The sequence below is a fragment of the Mus caroli genome, unplaced genomic scaffold, assembly GCF_978045245.1.
Source record: "Mus caroli unplaced genomic scaffold, Mus_caroli_1 scaffold_6, whole genome shotgun sequence".
NCBI classification, from domain to species: Eukaryota; Metazoa; Chordata; class Mammalia; order Rodentia; family Muridae; genus Mus; species Mus caroli.
The window spans coordinates 53,956,792-53,981,091 of NW_028227261.1; the positions used below are offsets into that span (position 1 = coordinate 53,956,792).

At 39.8% G+C, this 24,300-nt stretch overlaps 1 protein-coding gene across 1 annotated transcript in view; it reads right to left on the reverse strand.

Annotated features, from left to right (window-relative positions):
- Positions 1–24,300, reverse strand: part of Lepr (leptin receptor) — an 81,805-nt gene that overhangs the window by 25,592 nt on the left and 31,913 nt on the right. The window contains exons 7-15 of the mRNA XM_021159648.3: positions 22,600–22,744; positions 15,794–16,084; positions 15,527–15,644; positions 12,790–12,989; positions 10,623–10,771; positions 9,085–9,244; positions 8,888–8,970; positions 3,015–3,231; positions 379–561 (exon numbers count right to left, since the gene is read on the reverse strand). Coding sequence (XP_021015307.1) covers positions 379–561; positions 3,015–3,231; positions 8,888–8,970; positions 9,085–9,244; positions 10,623–10,771; positions 12,790–12,989; positions 15,527–15,644; positions 15,794–16,084; positions 22,600–22,744 — 1,546 coding nt within the window. The remainder of the gene's footprint in view (positions 1–378; positions 562–3,014; positions 3,232–8,887; positions 8,971–9,084; positions 9,245–10,622; positions 10,772–12,789; positions 12,990–15,526; positions 15,645–15,793; positions 16,085–22,599; positions 22,745–24,300) is intronic.

The window sequence follows — 24,300 nt, forward strand, 5'->3', positions numbered from 1 at the left end:
ACTGCTTAGTGACATTATAATTGGGTACTGAGTTTGAAGGAAATTTGGCATTAGACTTTATAAGACATTAAAACATAAGACAGAAGCAACATGAGCTCAACTCAAGAAATACCTTATGTACACTTATAAAAGGTTATATGGGTGTCACATTCTGACAGAGTGAGTTGGGGAGAAGGTTTAGGACATCTAATTGCATCTGTGTAAAACATAAAAGGAAAAATGTTCATAGAAATACAGCAAACATTATGACCAGGCCAGAAGATTATAATTCATTTGGTAGCTTGGCATCCTTATTTTGAGGTTGTCATTAAATGATTTATTATCAGAATTGCCAGTCTACAGTGCCATACTAATCCATGAGAAGTATAGTACACATACCGTGGATATAAAACTTTTTAACATTCGAAGGAATTCTAAGCCACTTCATTCCATCATCTTCATTAAGGACCTTCCATTCAATAACCAGATATAACAGACTATAATCATCAGGTGACAGTGTCCAGGAAAGGATGACACAGCTGCTGCTCAGCGGATAAGCACTGAGTGACTCCACAGCACTCACTAAGAGGAGGAGAAGAAATGTATTTTAGATTCAAGATGAATGAAAGTGTACTACCTGCCTTGAGAAACAACCTGGAGGAATGGAGAGGGTAGAGGAGGCAGACAATGTATACAAATGTCATGGAGATCACACCAGCAGAATGCAGGAGTTCTATGACACAGGGAAGAAAAGCTATTCTACCACAAATCTAAAAAATGGAGTTTTGATAAGGTCAAAATTGTTCTCAGCTGGAATCCCACACAAGTCTGTTAACCACACTCTGATTCTCACATGCTCTTCTCTCCCACTGGTGAGTGACACTTTCAAAAAAATGTCCTTAGCAGAGTCCTTCAGAAAGCCTTGGTGGATTTCCACATCTGAGAAAGCCATTCCTATCATGCCTACAGGACCCCAGAGGCTCTATCTCAACCCGCTCTCTGCTGAGTGTGTTTCTCTATGCAGATGTCACCCTTGTTTTGCTTCATCTCTTCCCCTGAGCTGTGAAAACCTGACCAAGTGTGCATCTACTGGAAGCTAAGACTTCTCCACCCCAAATCCATGGGAGGAATCTTAGTTCCCAATCAACAGCATTCCCTCAAGATGCTTTCTCTGTCCTCATTCCCAGATCAAGTTCCTGCTTATTTTCTTTCAAAAAAAAAAAAAATCTTATTCCTGTCCAGGCATGGTGGCACATGCCTTCTATCTCAGCATTGACAGGATAGAGAGACAAGCAGATATTTATGAGTTTAAGGCTAGGCTGGTCTTCATAGTGAGTTCCAGGCTATCCAGAGCTATGTAATGAGGTCCTATCTCAGTCTACAGGACCTACATAATGGTAGAAGATGAAATCAATTCCACTAAGTTGTCCTCTGACCTCCACACACACGCTGTGGTATATGTGCTCAAAACTACACACCATGATGCACACACTCACAAAGATACGTGGCAATAATTTTAATTAAAAATAATAATTTATCCTTATAAATTAAGATTATCCCTAAACTTTAAAGAGAAGATACAACATATTCAAACAATAATTAAAGACTTCATGAAAGGAGTGACCTTTTAGAAGCCTAGAAGCTTGGTAGAGATACCAGAAATGAGTATTTTCTACTTAAAATGATATTTTTGACACATAATCCAGATTAGAAGGTCCTGCTGAGAGTGGCTATTAGGCCAAGAGGAGGCCCAGAATATCAAGACACTATCATCTATGCTAACAACCTCAGTTAGATTTCCTAGGAGCCACACGTTGGAAGGAGAGCACTAACTCCCACAAGTTGTCCTCTGACCTCCACAAACATACTCTGGCATGTGCATCCCTCTGAAACTAATTAGTTTTAAAATATATTTTTTAAAGAAAGCATCAATGTTCAGAATAATCAAATGCTAAAGGTGAGGTGTTCACCTACTCGCATCAAAGTCCATAATAGTTTCCAAGTCTCAGGAATTAATTTGAGTCCATATAGCCTATATACTATTACTAAAATACACAGTATTTTATATATAATTAAAAACTTTAAATATACTACATGTAAATATATATCATAGTATAAATAGCATGTACTTATAGAAAACCATATGTTTTATATATAATGCTCAATATTCTAATTTTTAGAGAGAGTATAGCCCACCTTTGTTACTTCAAAGAGTTTAAGTATTATATTCACTAGAATATTCTATTGCTAATAATGTCATTTCAGAAATCTTGGCAAGATGAGCATAGTTGGTTGTTTACAATATATTTCTCACACAGAGAGGAGAGTAAGTGTAGAACTGGATCTTAGACCACTCAGAAGATAAGTTAGATGAGAGGCCTATGCTGAGATTACATACTAACAGGGGGTTTCCAAACCCAACTAATATGTCTGCAGTGCAATCTGGGCACCTAAGGCCCAGGGAAAATGAGAAGGAAAGACTGTAGGACCCAGAGGTCCAGGATGTCTACTGTTGATAGTGTGCCCTAGACCTGAACTCTAAACAATATGGATGCCTGAAGGAGACCAGCATCAATGGCAACACCAGTTGACATGCCAACATGACAGGGAAAATTCCATATGGCCCCACCCCTAGATGGAGAGCTACAGGTGACGAGTGTCTGCTGAGAGAGGAAGACTCGATCTCCTCCATGAATGAGTTCCCTCACAGATTGACTGATCCCAAGCGTCCAGCCTTGATCACCTACGTGTACATATGAGCAAAGCTAAATTAACTCAGTAAGTTATGTTATGTGTGTATAATATCCAATAACAGAAGAGATCATGAATTTTGGAGGGGGTTCATGAGAGGAACTGGAGGAAGGGGGCAAGAATGATACAGATACAGTGCTGTAGAAGAAGAGTCATGCCAGCGAGTCACATCACAATTTAATAGTGTTGCTGAAACAATAATAATAAACAGAAGGCTTCTGCACAGACCACCATAAAATAAATAGATTGACTGGGAGGGTCAACTTCTCCTTGGCATCTCTTACCTTTACTCATGGGCCATGAGAAGGTAAGGTTAAAATTCACAAGGGAAGTGCCGATGGAATTGACGGCCAGAACTGTAACAGTGTGTGCTGGTTCTGTCCACAGGAAAGTGAGATTGGTCTGATTTCCCACATCTTCTGACCATGTCCCATTGTGGGCAGTACGATGTTTCACCACGTACCTCCTCACACTACACAGTGAGTCATTTTTCGTCAGGGGCTGTAGGAAACACAAGATTTCATTAGCACACAGACCACAGTGTTTATACCAGAACTCATGGAGTTCTTATTATACATTTCCACCAGGAAACAGGAGTTAGACCAGGCCAGGAACTGCCCAGTCCAGTGCTAAGGCACTGGGGAAGAGGGAGAGAGTCGAAATGTAGAATGCAGTAGGCCTGAGCTCAGCTAGCAGTCATCTGGCACAGGAAAATTAGTTTTCCTTTTTTTATTTTTTTTTCTTCAAATCCAGAGACTAAATCCCTTAAAGACAGGGAAGCAAAACATGATTAGGACATTTGAAATATTAAGAATACATAGGAAGTACATAGGACATTGAAATATTAAGAATACATAGGAAGTACATAGGACATTGAAATATTAAGAATACATAGGAAGTACTAAGGCTTTCCATTCTAGTCATAGAGACAGACTGACAGGAAGTTTCCTCATCTAACAAGCAAGTAAAGGAACTGCTTATGTTCTGTGAAGAACCAAGGAAGCTCAGATGTCACCACCGTTTCATGAACTCAAGTGTCTCTGCCACTGTTCCCCCAGGATGTGGTTGGAAGATGATCCTGAGCAAGAAGGGTTTTTACAAAACAGATAAACAAACAGAAAGCCTTGAAGGTTAACAAATAACAGCGGCTATTTTGGGTCCCTGGGCATTTCCATCTTGTCTCTACATAAATTATTCTGTGTTATGGAAGATTCCTGTGTAGAAGACATAGCAGTCCCAATCCTGTTTGTTCTTTCTGAAATGTCTAATAACACTCTTCACATCCCAGACGATTACCTCTACCTATTGCAGGTAACATTGAATGCTGCCAACCCCTCAGAAAGCTTCCACAAGCTGGATTTTATAACACAGATTAGAACAAGTGTCTCCGAGTTAGAAGGAGCAGACACTCTCATATAGATGCATGTCTCTTGCGTGGGTAGGACCTCGTGGATCGGAGGGTAGAAGCAAGGAGCCATCATGAGAGAAGAAATGAGCATTTCTCTCGTCTTAATTTCTTTGACTAAATAATGGCGTTAGAAACATTCTTTCCTCCAGGACTTTCTTGATGGTTAGGCCCTCTTAGCTTTCAAAATTAAGGATGATATGCATGTATACTGGCCTCTCTACAAACACATACCTCTAAATATTTCTGCAAGAAGTCACCCAGGCTTAACATGAGTTTATGTTCATCTCTAACTCCAGTCTATGATTTCAAGAATTCTGGCTGACACTTTTGCTATTCTGGAACCTCCTGGGAGAGTAGTGAAAGACACAGGCTCACCTCCATTCATCTTCCTAATTCTTCCATTCTAAAATAGACATATACTAATGAAATAACTGCTAGCCTACATCCCTGGAAGAAATGTACAGCTCTGAAGTATCTGTATAGTCTCTTCCATCTTACACACTTCAGACTCTTCAGACTCATTTCCAAAGTTAATTAAGCCTTTTCTGTTGCCACTCTCAATGAGGTAATTTCACATACTTGTGATAGTGATAACCTATTCACAATCTGTATTACACACTCTTAAATAATCCAATCTATGAATTTTTTTAATTTACATATTTTAAGGTTTAATCTTTGATCTATGAAATTTTTAGTTTAGGCAAATGTGTAGTGTTGTGTGCCTACCATTTCAGTTTTCCATAGAAGAGTTTCACTTTGAAATAATAATTACTGGTGTAGTGGTCTGAATAACTCACATGCAAATTTTCAAGTAGAGAGTTTTCAACTCACCCAGGGAAGTATCTATGAGCATGTAGCAAGACTACATTAAACTTGCAAGGTGACTTTACAAGTTTGCATTTCTACTAGTCACAAACCAAGTTTCTTGCTGTTCTGTATTCTCAATCAGCAATTGGAAATATCTTTAAAAATAATTAGTCATCCTCATAGACATAGAATTGTACCCCATGGCTGTTTTACCTTATAAACCCCCAACAATGACAAGCAGTGTTAGGAACCTTCTTGTCTTCTTATTTCTCACCTGTGGGTCTGCTTTGGTTAGGATCCTATTTAGATATTTGGCTCACATTTTTGCTGGGCTATTTGTTTCCTTATTGTTGAAGCTGAAGCATCCTTCTTGAAATGAACTTTTTATTCTCTTGACCATCTTTCCAAGGTCAGAATTTGTTTAATAAACTTCAACTTGCTAACATTAAAAGAGTGACCATAGTGTTGGAGAGATTGATAGAATAAATCATTTTGCCAATAAACTTGATAACTTGAGTTTGATCGCCCGCCAGAAGCCACATGATGAAGAGAGAGAGAGAGAGAGAGAGAGAACCAGTTTTTGTAAATTGTCCTCTCTCTGACCCCACACATGTGTCAGAGGTACTTGAGTATCCACATAGAACACAATAAATTGATAACAAATAAATGGATGTAAAAATTGTTGTCCAGTTTTTTTGGTTTGGTTTGGTTTGGTTTTTCGAGACAGGGTTTCTCTGTATAGCCCTGGCTGTCCTGGAACTCACTCTGTAGACCAGGCTGGTCTGCCTGCCTCTGCCTCCCAAGTGTTGAGATTAAGGGCGTGCGCCACCACACCTGGCCTGTTTTGTTTTGTTTTGTTTTAATAATTTAATAATTTAATAATACCTCCCATGATGGGGATGTGTCAGAGACAAAGGCTCAATTCAAAGAGTTTCTAATGACTGGAGTAGGAAAACTGTGAAAATGTAACAAAATAGTTCAGGCTGAGTATCTCTAGATCTGCTATCCTAGACTGTGTGCTGCAACCCCAAATTTAAAGTGTTAACATGACTCCCAAGAAGTTTCAGATCTCAGAGCATTTTGAACTACAAAATTCTAATGCTTAACTTTAAAAAAAATGTTTTACTGGTAAAGAATGCACAAGTATTCCAAAATCAAAAATCTGAAGTATTTCTGGAAAAAACAAAAACAAAAAAAACCACCTCCGTCTACATTAGAACCAAATGCATAACTAAATATCTTCACTGACATAAATGACTGGGTAAATAAATATGATGCACCATAGAGTCAGTCTTGAAAAAGAATTCTAAATTATTTTTATAGATCCCAGTGACTTCATTCCAAAGAGTACAGCACAGAAAGGGAGAGAGCCACTGGACAGGGGGAGGAACACAACATAGAAGGACAGGGAGAGAGTCACTGGACAGGGAGAGGCAACACCATTCCCAAAGCCACCTCAGCTACAGTCACATCCGCTCAGCTGTCCTGAGATGGTGTATAGCTTTATTCTACCATGACGAAATCTTGCTTTAACAGTTTGTACTTTGTACCCAAAGCCTCATGGTTAGATGGGAATCTAATCATGAGCTAACATCACAATATTTGGGAGAAATTATACAAAATTCCAGCTTGCCTGAAGTCAGTTATGAACTTTAATTATAATGACATCAGGATTTTTTAATTAACTAACAAATATGGCATATTAATGTAAGGTATTATTCATAGAGAAAAACAGAATATAGAGATTTGACAAAATTCTTTATATTCTTGGCTATTTTCCTATAAGTCTAAAACTATCCTAAAAGTTTTATATGTAAAAACATCAGAGAAATTGTTTTTATTTATTTTTAAATTATTTATTTACTTATTTATTTATGGTGTAAGCGTGTATGTGTGTGCGTATTGAGTGCGCTTGACATGGCACTCATATGGAGGTCAGAGGACCACTTGTGGGAGTCAGTTCTTCCTTATCACCACTTAGGTCCTGGAGATCAAATTCAGGTCATCATGTGTGGTGGTAAGTGTCTTTACCGCCTGATCCATCTTGAGAGAAGCTCAGAACTTTGTGTGTGTGTGTGTGTGTGTATCACATACACTTACCCTATAGCTGTGTGAGATGTTGAGTCCATAGACTACATACCCTTAGAAAAATCTTACTCCAGTTTTAGAACCTAGATTAAGGAACCCGCATGGTTTGGGTCTCAAATATCTCCCCCACAGCCATATGTTTAACATGTTTATCACTGTTGGTAGGAGATATGAACTTTAGGATAGAAGGCCTTGTCATTAGGCCATAGTGGAAAGGAATAAGGACATTAGAGGAATCCCTTGAAGGGAGTTAGGGCCCTTCTCTGTTTTCTTTTTCTCTTTCAAGTCCCTGCTGCCATTGGATGGGACTTTCATCTGCTCCCATCATAATGGTCCCAAAGTATGGTAAAACATAACAGGGAGCTTTGAAACCCTAAGCCAGGTAAACCTTTTTTCCTTACAAGCTGTTTATCACCGGTACTTGGTTAATGATGCAACACATGACTAACACAGGGACCATAATCACCAAAACACTACTCAGGTAAGGAAACCAAAGGAACACAAAACAGAAAGTGAATGACTGAAGGATAGATGGTCCATCCAAGGAAAGGCATTCAAGTGTTGAGAGTCAGCAGGTTAGTTAAGGTGCTATCCCTGTCTTCAGATCAACCCGAGGAACCTATATCATTCTACTCCCCAATATGATAGTCCCCCGCTACTTGTGGCCATTTAAATTTCAGCTAATTAAATTCATTTTTGCATCACACTGGACACAACTCAAGCCATAAAGCCACAAATGGCTTTTGAAAAAAGCACATACAAACTGTTCTTGCTGTTATAGAAAGTTCCATCAGGCAATATCACTGAGGAAACATGGGAGCCAGGCATAAGAAAGAATGGGAGCTACCTGGAAAGAAAAGTCATTGTTCTGTTCAAGGGCATGATGGGAGTATGAGGAAGGAGGTTGACTGTAGCCTGGGGCATGGGGAAGTTGTTATAGCTATGAGGACAAAGACAGATAAAGAAAAGTTAATTAGATTCTGTTCATGGCTGACCCAAGCAGTAGTTGAGCAATGTCACTGTCTATCTTTCTGTACAGGAACACTCAATATCTAACAAATACCACTGCCAATTCCTAATATCACTTTCAAGTAAAAAGGTCAAAATGAAGACCATTTAGAAATTGTATTACCATGTGAACAAAATCATATAGTAACTGGAATTACAAACTAAGTATACACAAGCTCTTATATAGCCCAATTTTTAAATGGGGATTGGTCTTAGATCAGGAAATCATTTTAAAACATGTACTAACTTCCTCTTGGGGAGAGAAATTCATTTCACATTTATATAATAAACACAACACTGCCTACCTCATGTATATCATTCCTAAATCAGTCTTCAGCTTTATGTCTACTGATGAAATTATCTACTTGGGCTAGAAATCAGGTCTCTAGGAGAATGACTCCCTCGGCATTTCCAAGTTGATCGCCCATCATTATGGAAACCACTCAGCCTATGTCACCACACAGGTCAAATACTCTCTTACATCTGCATACTTGAAGTGTGAGGAAAGAGCCATGTTTACATTGTTCAGCATTCAACTGAAATCCAGTTGTGGACTTAAAGCAACACTAATTATCACTTAGTAATCTTAACCCTGATACAGATGACAAATTGTGAAGCCCAAAGAGTTCAAGACTTTGCCAAAACTGCAAATTATAATTGAACTGAGAAAATAATAAAGGCTCCTGACAATGTCAATACTCCAGATAGTCAGCTCTGACAACCACATCCCCAAAACACATTAAAACGTAAGATCTGAGGGTCATTTGTGAGGTAATGACAGGGCTATGAACAAAGTAGAAACAAACATAAGTTCAGCATAAAATAAAAGGTAGAAATTAGAAATACCTTCCAAAGCAAGGTGACATTTCTCTCCTTTTTAGTAACGTCCCCATCCATTTTTCTCCAAAATTCAGGCCCTCTCAGAGGAACTGCAAAACAATAAGAAGCCTGAGTCAGACACATGTTCTCAAGAGAAATGTCCTCAGTCACGCTTGAAGCACTCGCTTCTGCATGCTCAAGAAAGTTTAAAAATGCTCAGAGACCTTTTACATCCATGACAAGTGTGTAGGCTGGACTGCTCCAATTACTCCAATACCCTAGTCCATCCAACCGCCGGCAGCGAACCTGGACCACATAGACTGCACAGAGGTCTGACACCAGCAGGCTGGCAGACTTTGATTTTGCATCGAATACCTCATGTGTCTGTAAAGGAAGTCACATTGTTAACATACTTTCCTCCTGTGAGTCCTGAAGTGTGCTTTCATTTTAAACCATAACACCATTCCAAACTTAAGACTGAGAGATGTTGTCTTTTCCCACTTAAGAAATCACAAAGTTTAGCTAATCATCGGAATGCTGCCTCCCACCTTGGCTCATTCCCTTGTGAACTCACTGCCCTTGCAAGGTCAGTTCCAAACACTCTCTCACCCCTGCTACTAATCCTTGTCCTCTGGTCCCCTCTCCACCACAAAGGCAAGAATTCTAACATGGTAGTCAGACAAGACTCTCTAGAGAATCAAGCAGGCAGGACTCACATAGATCAAAACCAGGTCAGTGTTCTAATGATGTAATGAGGGTTTCTTGTATTTCCAGATTTAGCAAGCTGCTACAAAACTAACAGAGTTTCCCATGTGCACACTCAGCACTGATTTTTCAATAAAAGTAGCCTCTACCAAAAATGTCCATGCATATCTATAATGAAAACTATCAGAAGGCCTTTTTTAAAAAGTTGGTTCCTGAAGGGAAAAAAAAAAAAGAGTGTAGGTAAAAAGGATGCAGTATGGCAAACGTTTCTTTAAAACAGCCTTCTCCAAACATTTGATGTCATAAAGTCCATCTCTCACTAGAGAGGTACAGGGGAGGCAGGCTTTCCTCAGCCTGTTTAACCATGCAGCCTCTTTTTCATAGAACATTTCATTGGGAAAATGTTCTGTCAAGAACCCCTTGGGCAATGCTGGATCATGACATTGTGTTCCTTCCAGGGATTAAACTTTGACAATCTATGTAATGAAAGTAACTACACAGTAGAGGAGAGCAGACTCTTTGTATGTCAGGAATAATGCTTAGATGCTGTTGCATGCTTAACTCTCTGCAGCTGCATGAGATATACATGAGGTTGGTCATGGAAGGGTAGGAGCTCACAAGGCCCCCACTTCTCTCAGAGGATTTCCCTTTTGCTGGGGGAAGAGACATTTTCTTTGGTGATACAGCAAGCTACCCATGCTCCTGTGGGAAAAAAACTCCTTACCAAAAATGTAGAATGACAACTAGCTAGCAAGAGGAAGGGGACTAGGGGTAGGGGGAGAAGAGGTGGTAAGAGGGGGTAAGTATGATCAACATACAGTACATGGACAGAAATATAATAAAACCCATTATTAAGTATGATTAATATATGTTCATAAAACACTTAAACTTTGACAACTTACGTAATGAAAGTAGTCCCGGGACTTGAAAAGGCTAAGCAGCAGGGGTTCATAAATTCTAGGCCAGCCTGAGCTACAGAATAACTTTGAGGTTAGCCTGGACTATAGAGACTCCCATTTACACACAGAGAGAGAAATCGATTTGAAATAAAAGGTACCTTCCATTGTATTTCTTTTCCACTTAAGCCATATCGAATCTGGAATTGAAGGTTATTCTCTGGAAAGACTGGCTTTTCCCAAGATACTTTCAATAATCCAGTGTTTACAGTAATCTCTGCTTTTACGTTAGATGGAGGTAGTGGTTTTACTAAAAAATTTTAAAAAATAATATTATGTAATAGTAACTTAAATAGCAATATTAACCATCATTATACCTTATAAACAATATCCTTTTTAAAGTCTTGATTTTACTGTGGGGTGAATGCCATGGATGAAGCAATGGCTTCTGCTGCCATAGCAACATGTTAAATTGCTTAACTACTATACTTTCACACTAGCTGGTAAGGAACTTTTCTCCAGAGGGCATGCCCTCCTATCTCAGATCTCTTCAGTTCCCCTCCACAGCTACCAAGAGTCAGAATCTAACAGGTTGACATGAGGTAGAACCTGAGATCTCTACAATGATGGCCAGGACAGTCCTCTTCTTTATTTTGATGGTCACCTCTGCCACTAAAGCATCCAAAGAGAGATAGCCAATGACTCAAATATGAAGTATACAACTCTAGCAGTTAAAAGGAAAAGGAACCCATAAATTGAAAAACCCCAATCAGGGCCATGTGTAGAAATGATCCAGTTAGGAAAGGCCTCTGTGGACATTCCTGATCTACCCCCTCAACGCATTGGCTCCCTCAAACTCTGTAAGTCAGGACAGCATTGATTCACAGGGAACAAAGAAGACCTAGATTGCACACGAGTGTTGGCCATCATTCTTTCCCTCCAAGTCTCACTTCTGGAAAAAACAATTGTGCAAAAAGTGCATTCTCTTGTTTGAGCAGTAGTTTTTGATCACTTAAGAAACCAACACCAGTACTTTAGATCATTCAGGACAAAACACCTCAAACTTGTCATTAGTAGGTAGTTTCTTATGATCATTAAAGTCCTCACAGCTCATGAAAACATTCATGTCCAAGCCAGGCAGATGATAAAATGTTTATCCCTAGAAAAGGCCATTTCTTTCCAAGAAACGACATGTCAACCATTTGAGACAATGGAAGAGTTAATTCTTTGATTGTGCTTCACTGGATCACATGAAGAGATCCAGTGACTACCAAGCTCTAGTATCTACACTGACCAGAGCGATGCACACATCCAGGGAGTAGGATGGGTGATACAGAATGTTTTCCTGCCTGATCCAAGTTTTAAAGTCTAGGAAGAGGTGGCACGGGGGTTTACATCCAAAGTTTTATTTCCCCATTGCTCTCCTCCTAAGGCAAGATGAGCCTGATTTAAACTCTTTTGGAAAGCAAAGCACCCAGTGTTATTCAGATAGAATGTTCTTGATTTCATGTTGTATGTGAATGGCCGTGGCCCTTCATTAACCTGGAACATTGAGTAACAGGAATGTACCAAGTGTAGTAAAAACACTTAACCTGGAATCATGCAAAGGAAAAGATAATCAATTAAGTAGGCAGCTTTATCAAAAAAAAAACAGATTTAATAGTTAAAATAAATTCATTCTATAGTTAACAAAATATAGGTTCTATTTCAAATGTGTGCTGATCGATTTAAAAGATTATGAAAAAAATACTGACTTTTGGCATAATTCCCTAACAAAATAATATACAGCAACAAAAGAAATTATCATAGGTTGGTCATTTCTCAAATATTCTGTAATAATTTTGGAAGAATGTCCCAAACGTCTCAACGACTCTTTGAATCCTTTGATCTCAAGATACCTGTGGAAACTCGTAAGATTACAGATCTCACCATCTGCATCAATTTTCTTCACTTCCTTTAGCTATTTTGAATGTTTCTTACCCAGCTTCTCAAATTAAGTCTTGATGCCTTTCAAATATCAAATAAAACTTTCAGATTAAAATAGCAAATTCTTTCAGAACCACACTAGAATACCCTCACAGTAACACATGCAATCAAGTGCTCCACGGAAATACCCAGCTGCTATGAATCTATTACCTATATTTATAAACAAACATGCTACCAATCATATCAAAACTAATTCAAAATGGTAATAAAATAGAAAGCTTCTACAGCCAATCATCTTCTCAATTACCCTATAAACAGAAACAATTTTTTTCCTTCAAAATATAGTGCAATTAGAAAATGACAGCCCACTCTAAGGAAAATACATAATAGAGTCTGACGTACCTACAGAGTCAGGAAGGACACACGTTGGTGGAGAGTCAAGTGAACCTAAAGAATGGTTGATCCTGATCCACATTGTATAGCCAGATAATAGAAAGATTGGCTGGAAAACACATTCATAAAAGCCGTCTCTCTGTAAGGCGCAGTTTTTGGGCTCAGACGTAGGATGAATAGTTGGACTATCAGGACAATACAGGTTGCGCCTTAAAAGGTATTTTTTTTTAAAAGAAAGTAACCAGTTAATATGTAGTATTGATTTAAAAAAAAAAAAAGACATCTAGAATTCAGATTTGTTGTTTGATAGAGATCGTTTTCTCCGTCTAAAAACTGATGCTGTTTTAGAAAGGCCTTCTTGAGCTCCGAGCTCTAGCTGGATTTTAGTCTTTCCACAAACAGTGACTATAAAAACACTGTGTGGAGGGTGACTGGTGAAGGATGGGTGTGAGGAGCTGGCAAGAAGGTAAGTTAGGCACAGAGCAGCAGGACTGTGGTGGTTACCCTAGAGCAAGGTTCTCAGCCTTCCTATTGCTGCGACCCTAACACAGTTTCTCATGCTGTGCTAAGACCCCCACCCCCACCCCCATAAGATGACTTTCAGTTCTACTTCATAACTGCATTCATGTAAGGATCGGATTTGGTATTGTTTTCATTACATCAGTTGGACTAGAAAGTATTCAAGCTCTGCCAGTCAAGCCAAATATTACTGCCTGTTACATTCTCCATTTCTGTTGGAATTTAAGACACGGTTTAAAGCAAAAACAAAAGAAACAAACAAACAAAAACCTGCTTTCCTTCCATGTCAGGAGTTGTCGTCCCCCGTGACCCCTGGTCCTACTTTTAATCTTTACTTCAACAATTGTGTCACTGATACAAACTTCTGGTGTGTTGGTCCTCACCCTGTGGGTCACAACCCCTTTTACAAATCTCTATCTCAAAAAAAAAAAAAATCACTCATTTTCTTTTTTCTTTTTTTTACTTATTTTCTTTTTCATTTTTAAACTCATTTTCTCAGAAATGAAAATTCTTTAAACATAAGGAGTCATAACCAAACCCGACCTACTTCCTCACAGCACGCAAAGCCTTTCTTCTCTTAGAAACAGCCCTCCTGTTACTATTTGCTCTGAAAATGGTATTCAGAGGACTAAATCTCTGAGAACTCTACAGGGAGAGAAGGAAAAGGAGAAGGAGAGAAGGAGAAGGAAAACAGGGAAGGTAAAACACTAAAATCATTTCTCATTTACCATCTTTGTAATATTTTCTCCTCAAGGTTATCGGTGTGTGTGTGTGTGTGTGTGTGTGTGTGTGTGTGTATGTGTACATGTACATGGACATGTGTGTTCCGATAATTAATGATGGGTGGAGAATGCAATGACAGACAGATGTGCAATCATCAGTGCGTAGCAGAATAGTGGCGTGGAAACACAATGGCGAAGGTCTAGCTTGGACTGGTTAGCTTCACCATCATGACAGTAGTAATCATTTATTGACTGCTCAAATGGAACGTTTTCTAGGCGGAGTCATATTACTTCATCACAACAAAGTGAAATGTCATTAATTTCCCCCCAAAGTAAGTAAATCCCATCATTCTCCCTATTTTACAGACATGGAAATTAGCACTTGGGAGGTTCAAGAGCTCATTGAGGATTGGTTACGTGGTGATCCTGTGATCCTGTGAATGTTAGGATGGTAAATGAACTATGGAGCTTATAAGTGGTTTTCTGCAGACACATGTTTGCATGTGATAATGCATGGAAAAACATATAATTACAATGGCCTATCACGAACTTCCAATTGGTGTTAAACAATTCATAGCATTTAGGATAAAGGCACCAATTTTTCCCATCTAAGAAATGCAAAAATTGACATTTTTCTTCCAGTACCACAGAGGAATCAACTGAGAGCTTGAGGCACAGAGTGAGCTGAGGGTCACAGGATTGAAGAAAAGGGATATATTTTCCAGGTTGAAATTTTAGATTTCAAGAATAAGTGGGTGCCTTATACAAACTGAAATTCTCCAATGCAAATTTAAATATCAGAGCACAGAGTATAAGTGCTGGACAACTACCATGAGAGGCTTGACAGACATGGATGGATGCAGCTTCTTTCCACCAGGGAGGCATCGCATAGGACGCACACTTTGTTAAGGGGGGAGATACTATTCAGAGATGTCTTAAATTATTTTTAAACAATGAAAGGTAAAAAGTAAATGAGCACAAATTTCTCTTTAATAGACCCCATTACCCCTATTAACTGATTGCTTTCTTACTTAATTCACTTCATTCTGAAAAAAAAAAAAAAAAAAAAAAAGACCAAACAGACCATCACATCCTGTAGCCTCTTGTCCCTCTGTCTCTTCTCTTCTAATACTGGCCTTTAGCTGAATGATGGTAAGGTTTTTAAAACAGTGCACAGCCGACTTTGGCCCATTCCCTGAGTCAAAATGCATTGCATAGAAATAACTCTCTTGCATGCCACTCAAAAGCCAAAAACGCAATTCTGGGAATTTGGTTAGTAAACATGATAATATGAAGTTAAAACAAAATACAATTTTTTTTAGCCTTGGGTGTAAATTTTTCAAAGATTACAATTTATGTAATTGCTCACCATTTTTCTAATGAATTATATTCAAACTTCTGCTCAGTGAGAAAAACGTACCAGATTTCTGCTATAGTAATAAATTAACAGAACCTTTAACTGTGCCATCCCCAGGGAAACACAAAGAAGAAAGTACCATACACACCTGTGATACCTCAGCTGCACAGTGCTTCCCACTAGTGATTGGATTGTGCTGGGTGACCATCTGCAAGTCATTTTAGTTAAGTACCCGTCAGTTTCACATGATATATTGATATTGACATCTATTTAAAACACATTAAAATATTAATATAAAGTAAAAACACCAAAAATCATGAAAAAATACAACGATTTTCCTGGCATCTTTAGTAGGACTCTAATGCAGTCCATGACGTGATCTAGGACGGAGTGGACGCGGCCTTGGGATTCTTACCGATCACGTATAATTCAGCGTAGCGGTGATGGCACGCCTGCTCATTGCAGCAGTACACTGCATCATAGGTAAACTTCCCTCGAGGTCTGGTGGCTTTCAGGTTGGAGAAGGTAACTTTGCTAACTCGGTCACTCACAATGCTGTACTGCATCTCAGGGATTTTCTCAGCTAGATTCCTCCACCAAACTATCTGTTTTGAGGAGATAATCTGGTTTTCGTTTTTGTAGATGCAATGAAAGGAAGCATTCGATCCAACACTAGTCAGAATTTTGGGTGGAAAATACACAACATCTGTAACAGAGAAAGGAAGGTGAGAGTTTAGAAGGAAAGAGAAACTGTCATCTGAGCAGTCTTAACCACAAGAAAGAGATTGCCACGTCCTGGTTACCCTGCCAAAATCAAATGTGTGCACTGAGAACCTTGCTGCTGCTGTGGACAGCCCTTTAGAATGGCAGAAACCCCTGCTCCCAAATGAACAGAGCCTCCGTGAAGAGTACGACAGGCTTCCAGCCATGAAGCTCATTCTTTGCAACTATGTCTTAGCAACTGTCATCTTCCAAGCGACACGCAAAATTAACTAAATGAAGTTTCATATGCCAGCACAGTAATCCATCTTCCACCAGACTATTAAGCTGACTGTGCATGTGCAGGCACACAGAGAAAAATAAGCAAGTAAATAAATGATAGGGAGAAAAGGAGGACCAGTGAGATGGCTTAGAAGGTATTTGCCACCAAGCCCGACGAGCTGAATTCTATCCATAGAACTGACATAATACAAGTAGATAACTGATCCCTGAGAGTTGCTGTATGACCTCAACATGCCGACCATGGTACACGTATGCATGCAAAGCAAATATAATTTTAAAATTTCAAGAGAATCAGTAAAGCATAGCATGTGGGTTGTTTTTTTTTTTAGGATTTATTTATTTTATATATATGAGTACACTGTCGCTGTCTTCAGACACACCAGAAGAGGGCGTCAGATCTCATTATAGATGACTAAGAGCCACCATGTGGTTGATGGGAATTGAACTCAGGAACCTCTGGAAGAGTGGTCAGTGCTCTTAACCACTGAGCCACCTCTCCAGCCCACATGTAGCATGTGTTCTTAGCACAGACCACTATGACACAAAATCCTGAAGAGAAGCAGTGTGTTGCTATTGTTTTCTTTATAGTTATGAAGGCTTCTAATAAGCAGTAAAATAGGTAAATGGTTTGCTCCGTAATATGCTAATTTTACAGCAATGGTTTTCTACATACTGTGCACACTGCACACATGTGCTGAGTGTATCTATGGTAAACAGAAACAGGACAGCCCTGAACACTATATTGCTGGGCAGAAGCTGGGCCACTGGATTATGGGCATGACTGAGTATACTCCAGTCTTAAGGACATGCAGCTTTCAAGGGAATGGAACTCACTGCTGACTCCTGTCTGCCAAACACCTGAGAGATGGCTAACCCCACTCAGGATCCACAGTCTCAGCTCTGAACGGTCTCAAAGCCTCAGAATTAGGCTTACTTTCTAGAAAGGTACAGATTAACTTTCACAAATTTAGGCTCTTCATTTGCAGATTATTCTTAACATCTCAAGGTGTTTTAGGTCAACATCAAATGCATCTGGTGAGACTTAATTGAGGAATAAAGTTAAAATATATACCATACCATCTGCGACTGATTAAACACTTAAATCTAAACTTTAAGACAAAAATAGAAAGTGACAATCTGGGGACTGGGGTGTGATGGCTCAATGGTTAAGAGCCATCACAACTATTGAAAACGGGATTTGATGCCCTCTTCTGTCATGCAGGCATACATGCAAATACAGCAGTCATATACAGACAGACAGACAGACTTCAGAAGAGTGACGATCTGTAAATTAATTGTAAACTTGATGAAACATTTGAAAAAAGTGCTAAATACTTCATTGGTAAATTAAGTTATCCTAGTAAATATTATGCAACATTTAGTTTGAGGAATGGGACAGCTATAACTTTCTTTATATAGCAAAAAAACAAAAACAAAAAACCCTCTGATAACTTCACAATAACTACATTAATGAATAACAGGATATTCTACTGATCAGTATTACTGTTATCAATTACTCAAAATTACAGATCATAATTCACAGCATTTTCCGGTAAAACTCTTTTTAGCTTGTGTTTATCACGGCTCCAGAAAACAGACTTTTTTGTTTTGTTTTGTTTTGTTTTCAAGACAGGGTTTCTCTGTATAGCTCTGGCTGTCCTGGAACTCACTCTGTAGACCAGGCTGGCCTCGAACTCAGAAATCTGCTTGCCTCTGCCTCCCAAGTGCTGGGATTAAAGGCGTGTGCCACCACGCCCGGCTGAAAACAGACTTTTTAATTCTAGGGGCAGACATGCTGATTTCCCTTTAAAGAGAAAACACAGAGCCTGCTTACATAGACTGTGACTCAGTGCACATCACCAACCATTACATCCACACAGTGAATGATGGCATCAAGAGAAATATTCGGGGGAGCTATGTGAGTAGACAAGTTGCTGTTCCCACTGCAAGCACTAGTGTCTTAGTTTGTTTCTTATGTGGTGAATTCGTTTCTCTTAATCCTCACCTACTGGCAGCTGAGCCATCTGAGATTAGCAGGCGGAATCATGGTTGAGACCTTAAATGTCTCCAGAGGCTCCTAAGCTGAAGGCTGGGGCACCAGGCTATGTGGCTGTTGGCATCGATGAGGGACAGTGTCCTGCAAGGAGTCAGGTCACTGGGAGTGTGCCCATGACAGGGACTGGGACCTAGGTGCCTTCATCTCTCTTTGCTTTGAACAGATTTTCTCTCCTTCAGTCTCCCACTACTGATGGGCTATGTTGTCATAGGCTCAAAGCAACAAGGTCACGATTTAAACCTAAAATGTGAGCTAAAAGAACATTTTCATCTTTTAACATTGATTTGGGGGGGTGGTAATTTTGACTAGACAGTGGCTATTTATTCATGTTTTGGTTTTTGGTTTTGCTCTTGTTGTTGTTGTTGTTGTTGTTCGCATAATGTTTCTGTTGGCATGTTTGAAGGTTAGAGATACACCAGAATGACAAATAGAACTCTAGCTGTTCAAAGTCACATGTCTGGCTATAGCACAAGCGAACAGACCAACAAAGTGGTATGCATGTGTATGCTTTGTAAGATAATCTGACTATATTATATGAGAATGTAAAATATGAGCTGGCATTTGAAAAAAAAAAACAAGCAAATTTAAACTTGCAGATATTGACATACATTGTAAAGAAGAACAGAACTAGAAACATATCCACCTAAAGGCCTAAACTAAATGAGATCAAATATTGATCAAAAATGCAGCAAACCAACCAGTATATTAAATGAAGTTTCTAGAAAAGCATTCATACTCAACTTTGAATCCTAGCAAACTTTGCAAAACAACACTGATTCTCTTAACCCTGCCTCTTTTTATGAAAAAGTTTTACATTTTAATTATGAAAAAAAACAATAACAAACACAACAAGCTTTCTACATTTCCACATTGCCAAGTGGTTAATAGAGACAAACTATCAGAGTAGGGGGCGTGGTAGCATTCTATTTCCTTTGTATAGCTTCCCCCTTGCCTCCCTACCTGGCCTCATACTCCACACAGAAGCCTCCACCTGAGATACTGTCATTTTCACCCTCCTTCCATGTGACTCATAGGGCAGAGCTGGTCAGGAAGACCAGATCATAGAAGATTCAGCTTTCCTTAGGAAACAATCAAAAAGCTCAAAACCCAAATTATCAGCATCCTATTACACACATAGTGACAGTAGAAACTTATTTGAGGAATAAAGATACAAAACCATCACCTGAGTCTCCTCACATCGTGGGCCCCGGAGTCTCCTACCCTGAGCCATTGTTCAACACTCAGTTTTGCTCCCTCTCACAATCTCACTTTGCACCAAGCAATTAGTGTCTCCCTTCCCCTCTCTAGGTTTTGAGATTCTGAATACCAAGGCTGTGAATTCTGTAAACTAAAATTGTATCAGATATTCACTAAATGTTTGTTAAGAGTCTAGTGCTGTAATAAGCACTTGGTTGTATGATTTTCATGCTACTCGTGGAAAAACAGTCTGATTTTACAGACAGGAAAACTGAGGCACAGAAAGGTTAAGAACCTCTCCAAAGAAATCACCATGTTGGTCCTTGCATAAACTTGTAGACTCCAAAATCAATGCTTCTAAGACACTGATGCAACTTGCTTTTAGACTAATTAACACTTCTTAAATAGTAGGTAATCAATAAGGAAATGTGTTGAACGAAATGGATGGATTGTGCTCAGTATTTTACACGCGATTTCTGTGTGACCACAATGAACCTGAGTGAAAAATGAACGAGCAGACTAACAAAGACACAATTAAGTGTCTTCCTGAATTCACAACTCAACTGTGGAAACCACACAAGATTCTCAGGACTCTGAGAAACACCGCATCTCACCTCTCTGAGAAAACTGTAAATACATTGCAGTTTCTCTGATGTTAAAAATAACTTGGAAAGTGGGCAGAGAAGAGAGGTGGTTGGAGGCCAGATACACAGGTCTATGAGTCACTGCAGTGAGACCAAGAGCCCAGGAGATCGCTCACACCTGAAAGGCTGCTGAATCACATGTGCCAGAGGTGGAAGTCTAGGTCAGATATAGGATAGCCTTAGTGAGCATCCAAGTGTGTCTGCTGTATCTACAGTGTTCTCGGCAGTAATAAGCTCTGGGATGGATTTCCAGGCAGAGCTGGGCCAGTTCTTAGTGGATACCACCAACAGGTTATTAAAGCAGTTATAAACAGCAGTATAGTTGATCCCAAGAAAAGAACAGGACCCACCCACCGAGGGGAAAGCTTCTATGCTTCTGCCAAGCTTGCCTTATTGGTAGGAAACCCTGCTGTAGAGATAAAATCAACATTTTACTGCTGACATCAAAAACTGTGGAACAGAAGACATGCCTGCAGGAAACCATCACATGATATGGCAGCACACTGACTCCAGAATGAGACGCAGCCTGAGAGATGGCTGAATCACCACTGATACCCTCAAGGCCTGTTGGCATGAATACAACTTTGATCCTCTGTAGTTATTATGAATCTAGAGATCAAACCAAAGAAAGAAAAATAGCCAGAGAATGGTAAGAAAGGAAAAGAAAAGAGAAAACAGTTTTAGGGTCTGCTGTCACTGCATTGGGAAAACATGGTATCCACCATTGTGGAGGAGACACCCTCTGAAGAAACTAGCGTTGTTCTGGCGCTAGCTGGTGGCACTACAAAAGATCCTGCGGTTAGGAAAGCAACTGGTAACCATAATCCCCAGATCCTTCTCGGATGACCTGGCCCCAGGTCCTGAGTTCATCCCAGCAGGCAATGACGGCATAAGAAAGGAACCCCCAGCATAGCAGCTACTGTTGTTGCTGCCACTGCCAGTATTGCTGGGACCCCAGTACCTACCAGGGCAGGGCTCTCCATCCCCACCTGTAGCCTCAACTCCAGGAAATGGAGCTCCTCCTCCTGGCTTGAGACCACTCTTGGGCCTACCCACTGGCCTGTGCCCTGCTCTAGGAGCACTGATGTGCATGTCTTGCTTCATGAATGAACACCCTCTACCAGAAATTAGAGTTCCACCCTCCCCCGGAATGCATGCACCAAGACCCTAGGATATTGCTAATGAAGAGGAGTCTTTCTTCTCCCCAAAACACATCATGGGAAATTATATAGCCTGTGAGCTCTTTGTCCCATCTTTCTGTATTAAATATAGCTAATAAAAATAAATACACAGAACAGTTAAAAGAAACAAGAACTCTGAAAGTGTGAAGACTTTATTCTGAAAACTCCAAAAGCAGCTGGTGAGATGACCAGTAAGTGAAAATCTGAGCTCAGGAGCCCAGCACCACATAAAAGCCCAGTGATTGGACCTTGTGACCTTGACCCTGTGACCTTGACCCTGGAAGGATCCCAGGGGCTGGCCAGCCAGCTAGTCCAACTAAATCAGCAAGTTCCAGGACCAGGAAGAGACCCTATTCAAAAAATAAGGTAAAGAATTACAGCAGAAGACAACCAAATTCAACACACACACACACACACACACACACACACACACACCTGCCTCTAAAGTTAAGTAAGCATTTTTAACATCTTATGTTTATGTCAAATGAATACACTCAGATTCTAAATGTAAATTTAAAAACTAACAATGTAAAAGGTATGCTCTGGGTTCTTAAAGTGGAAATTTCAAAATAACTTTGGATCATTTTTGAAAGTTTTTTCACTACATAGCCAAGGTTGGTCTCAAACCTCATCCTCCTGCCTCATGCTCTAGAATACTGAATGCACCGGCATGCGTTATCATGCTCAGCTTAAATATTTCTCTTTTCATAATAAAAAAAAATAACTCAGTCAGAAAGTGTCTTAGAAACACATACATAAGAACTCAGATTCAATTTTCATCAATGATTAGCCTGCTTGAGAGTTAAGAAAACTGTAGCTGTACACAGGCACTCACCCTGTAACTATACACAGGCACTCACCCTGTAACTGTACACAGGCACTCACCCTATAACTGTTCACAGGCACTCACCCTGTCACTGTACACAGGCACTCACCCTGGAACTGTACACAGGCACTCCCATCTACAAACCCTGTACTCAAGAGACTCTGAGACAGGAAGAATGTCAGCCCAAAGTCAGCCTAATCTATATACCCAGACCTTGTCTCTAAAAAGAATTTTAAATACAATTTAATACTATTTCCAATGGCAAGAAAGGCAAGGTCTGGAAGAATATTCACAGAGCAACTTTACAAGGCCTACCTTGTGTGGTAAAGACTTGAGGTAAACTCCAGTCACTCCAGACTCCTGAACCATCCAGTCTCTTGCTCCTCACCTGGACCTCATATGAAGATCCAGGAAGCACACTGTCTACCAGCAGAGATGTAGCTGAGACAATTTCAGCAGCCTGTTAAATGTAATGTTGAAATTTCAGAACTTCAAGTTGGTGTGGAATGTTTGCCAAAACTGATTATACATAAGCCTAGGCAAATTTCAAAGAGCTATCATTTTACAGATGAACTGTCTGAAAACAGAATTAAAACAGGAACCAATGGCCAAGTGAAAAAGAAATACTATGCACCTGTCAATGAAACGTTCAAGAGCCTGCAGATTGAGCAACAAATGTGACTATTGACAAATAGTAACTGAACACTATAACGTCCATGATCCCAAAGTTATTGAGAATCTTGTAGCCATTTTGCTATCTGTCACACTGGTAAAAAAAACAACGTGGAGAGGTGTAGAGAGATCTGTAAGGGTCCTGAAGGAAAGCTGCACAGAAGAGCAATACCAATGATATTAAGATCCTGACCTCTGCAGGGCATGAGTCAATGCATCGCTGACAAAGTAAAGGAGGAAACACCTAAGGCCAAAACCCTGCAGAAACCAAACTCTAGCTAGGATCTCTAGCTAGCAGCTCATTCAGTTTTCTAAAAATGTGTTCCAATCAAACTCCCTGGTCTCTTCAAGACTGTGAGAGGAAGAAAGGGGTCATAGGTTAAAAATTATGAAAAGTGTAAGGTATGCATGGAACAGTATTAGGACCTTCATTACAATCCTGTGATCTCCAACTTCCTAATGAGAAAGTATCTTACTCATTATCATAGCTTTCACTCTGCATTTGTTTATACACCCAACACGGAGGGTTCCCAAACTGCTCTCTGCAAACATAAGGCCTTAGAAAAGTAACAATGTTCTAAAAAGATCATTTGTTGTTGTTGTTGTTATTGTTGTTATTGTTGTGGTTGTTGTTGTTTAACCTTGGAATGATGTAATGCTTAGGTTCACTATGTGCCATGAAAGTCTTCACATGACCCCATGGGCCATTTGTGACCTTCTCTTCCCCACCCACCCCACCTCTGATGTCATCCACGGCACAGTTTTCTCCACTCAGCCTCAGTTCACACGGGCCTCTGCAGTCCTGGTTCATCTGCTTGGTGTCCAGTTCCCCAGACACCTACACAGCCATCTCCTTCAAATCTTTGCTCAAATGTCATCCTCCCAATGAGGCCTGCCCCAACCTCCACTCGCTATGACAGTCTTTCATCATCCTCTTATCCAGCTCTATGACCTCTAGGTATCTTGCTGCATCTAGATCAACTCAACAAACAGCCATTCAAAAAACACTTCGGTGTATAAGGGAAAGAGGATGCTGACCGACTTCATGGCAGAAATGCATACATGGTTTGTCAACACACTAAGCAATGAAAAAGTAAAGATGCAATGTAAGTCAGAACTCTACAGATAAAAAGAGTTATAAGTTAAAATGGTATAACTGGCCGGATGGAGGTGACAAACACCATGAATCCCAGTACTCGGGAGGCAGAGACAGGCAGATCTCTGAATCTGAGGCCAGTCTGGTCTACAGAGCAAGTTCCAGGACAGCCAGAACTATGTAGAGAACCCCTGTGTCAAAAAAAAAAAAAAAAATTATACCTGGCTTTCTATCAAGCATAAACTATC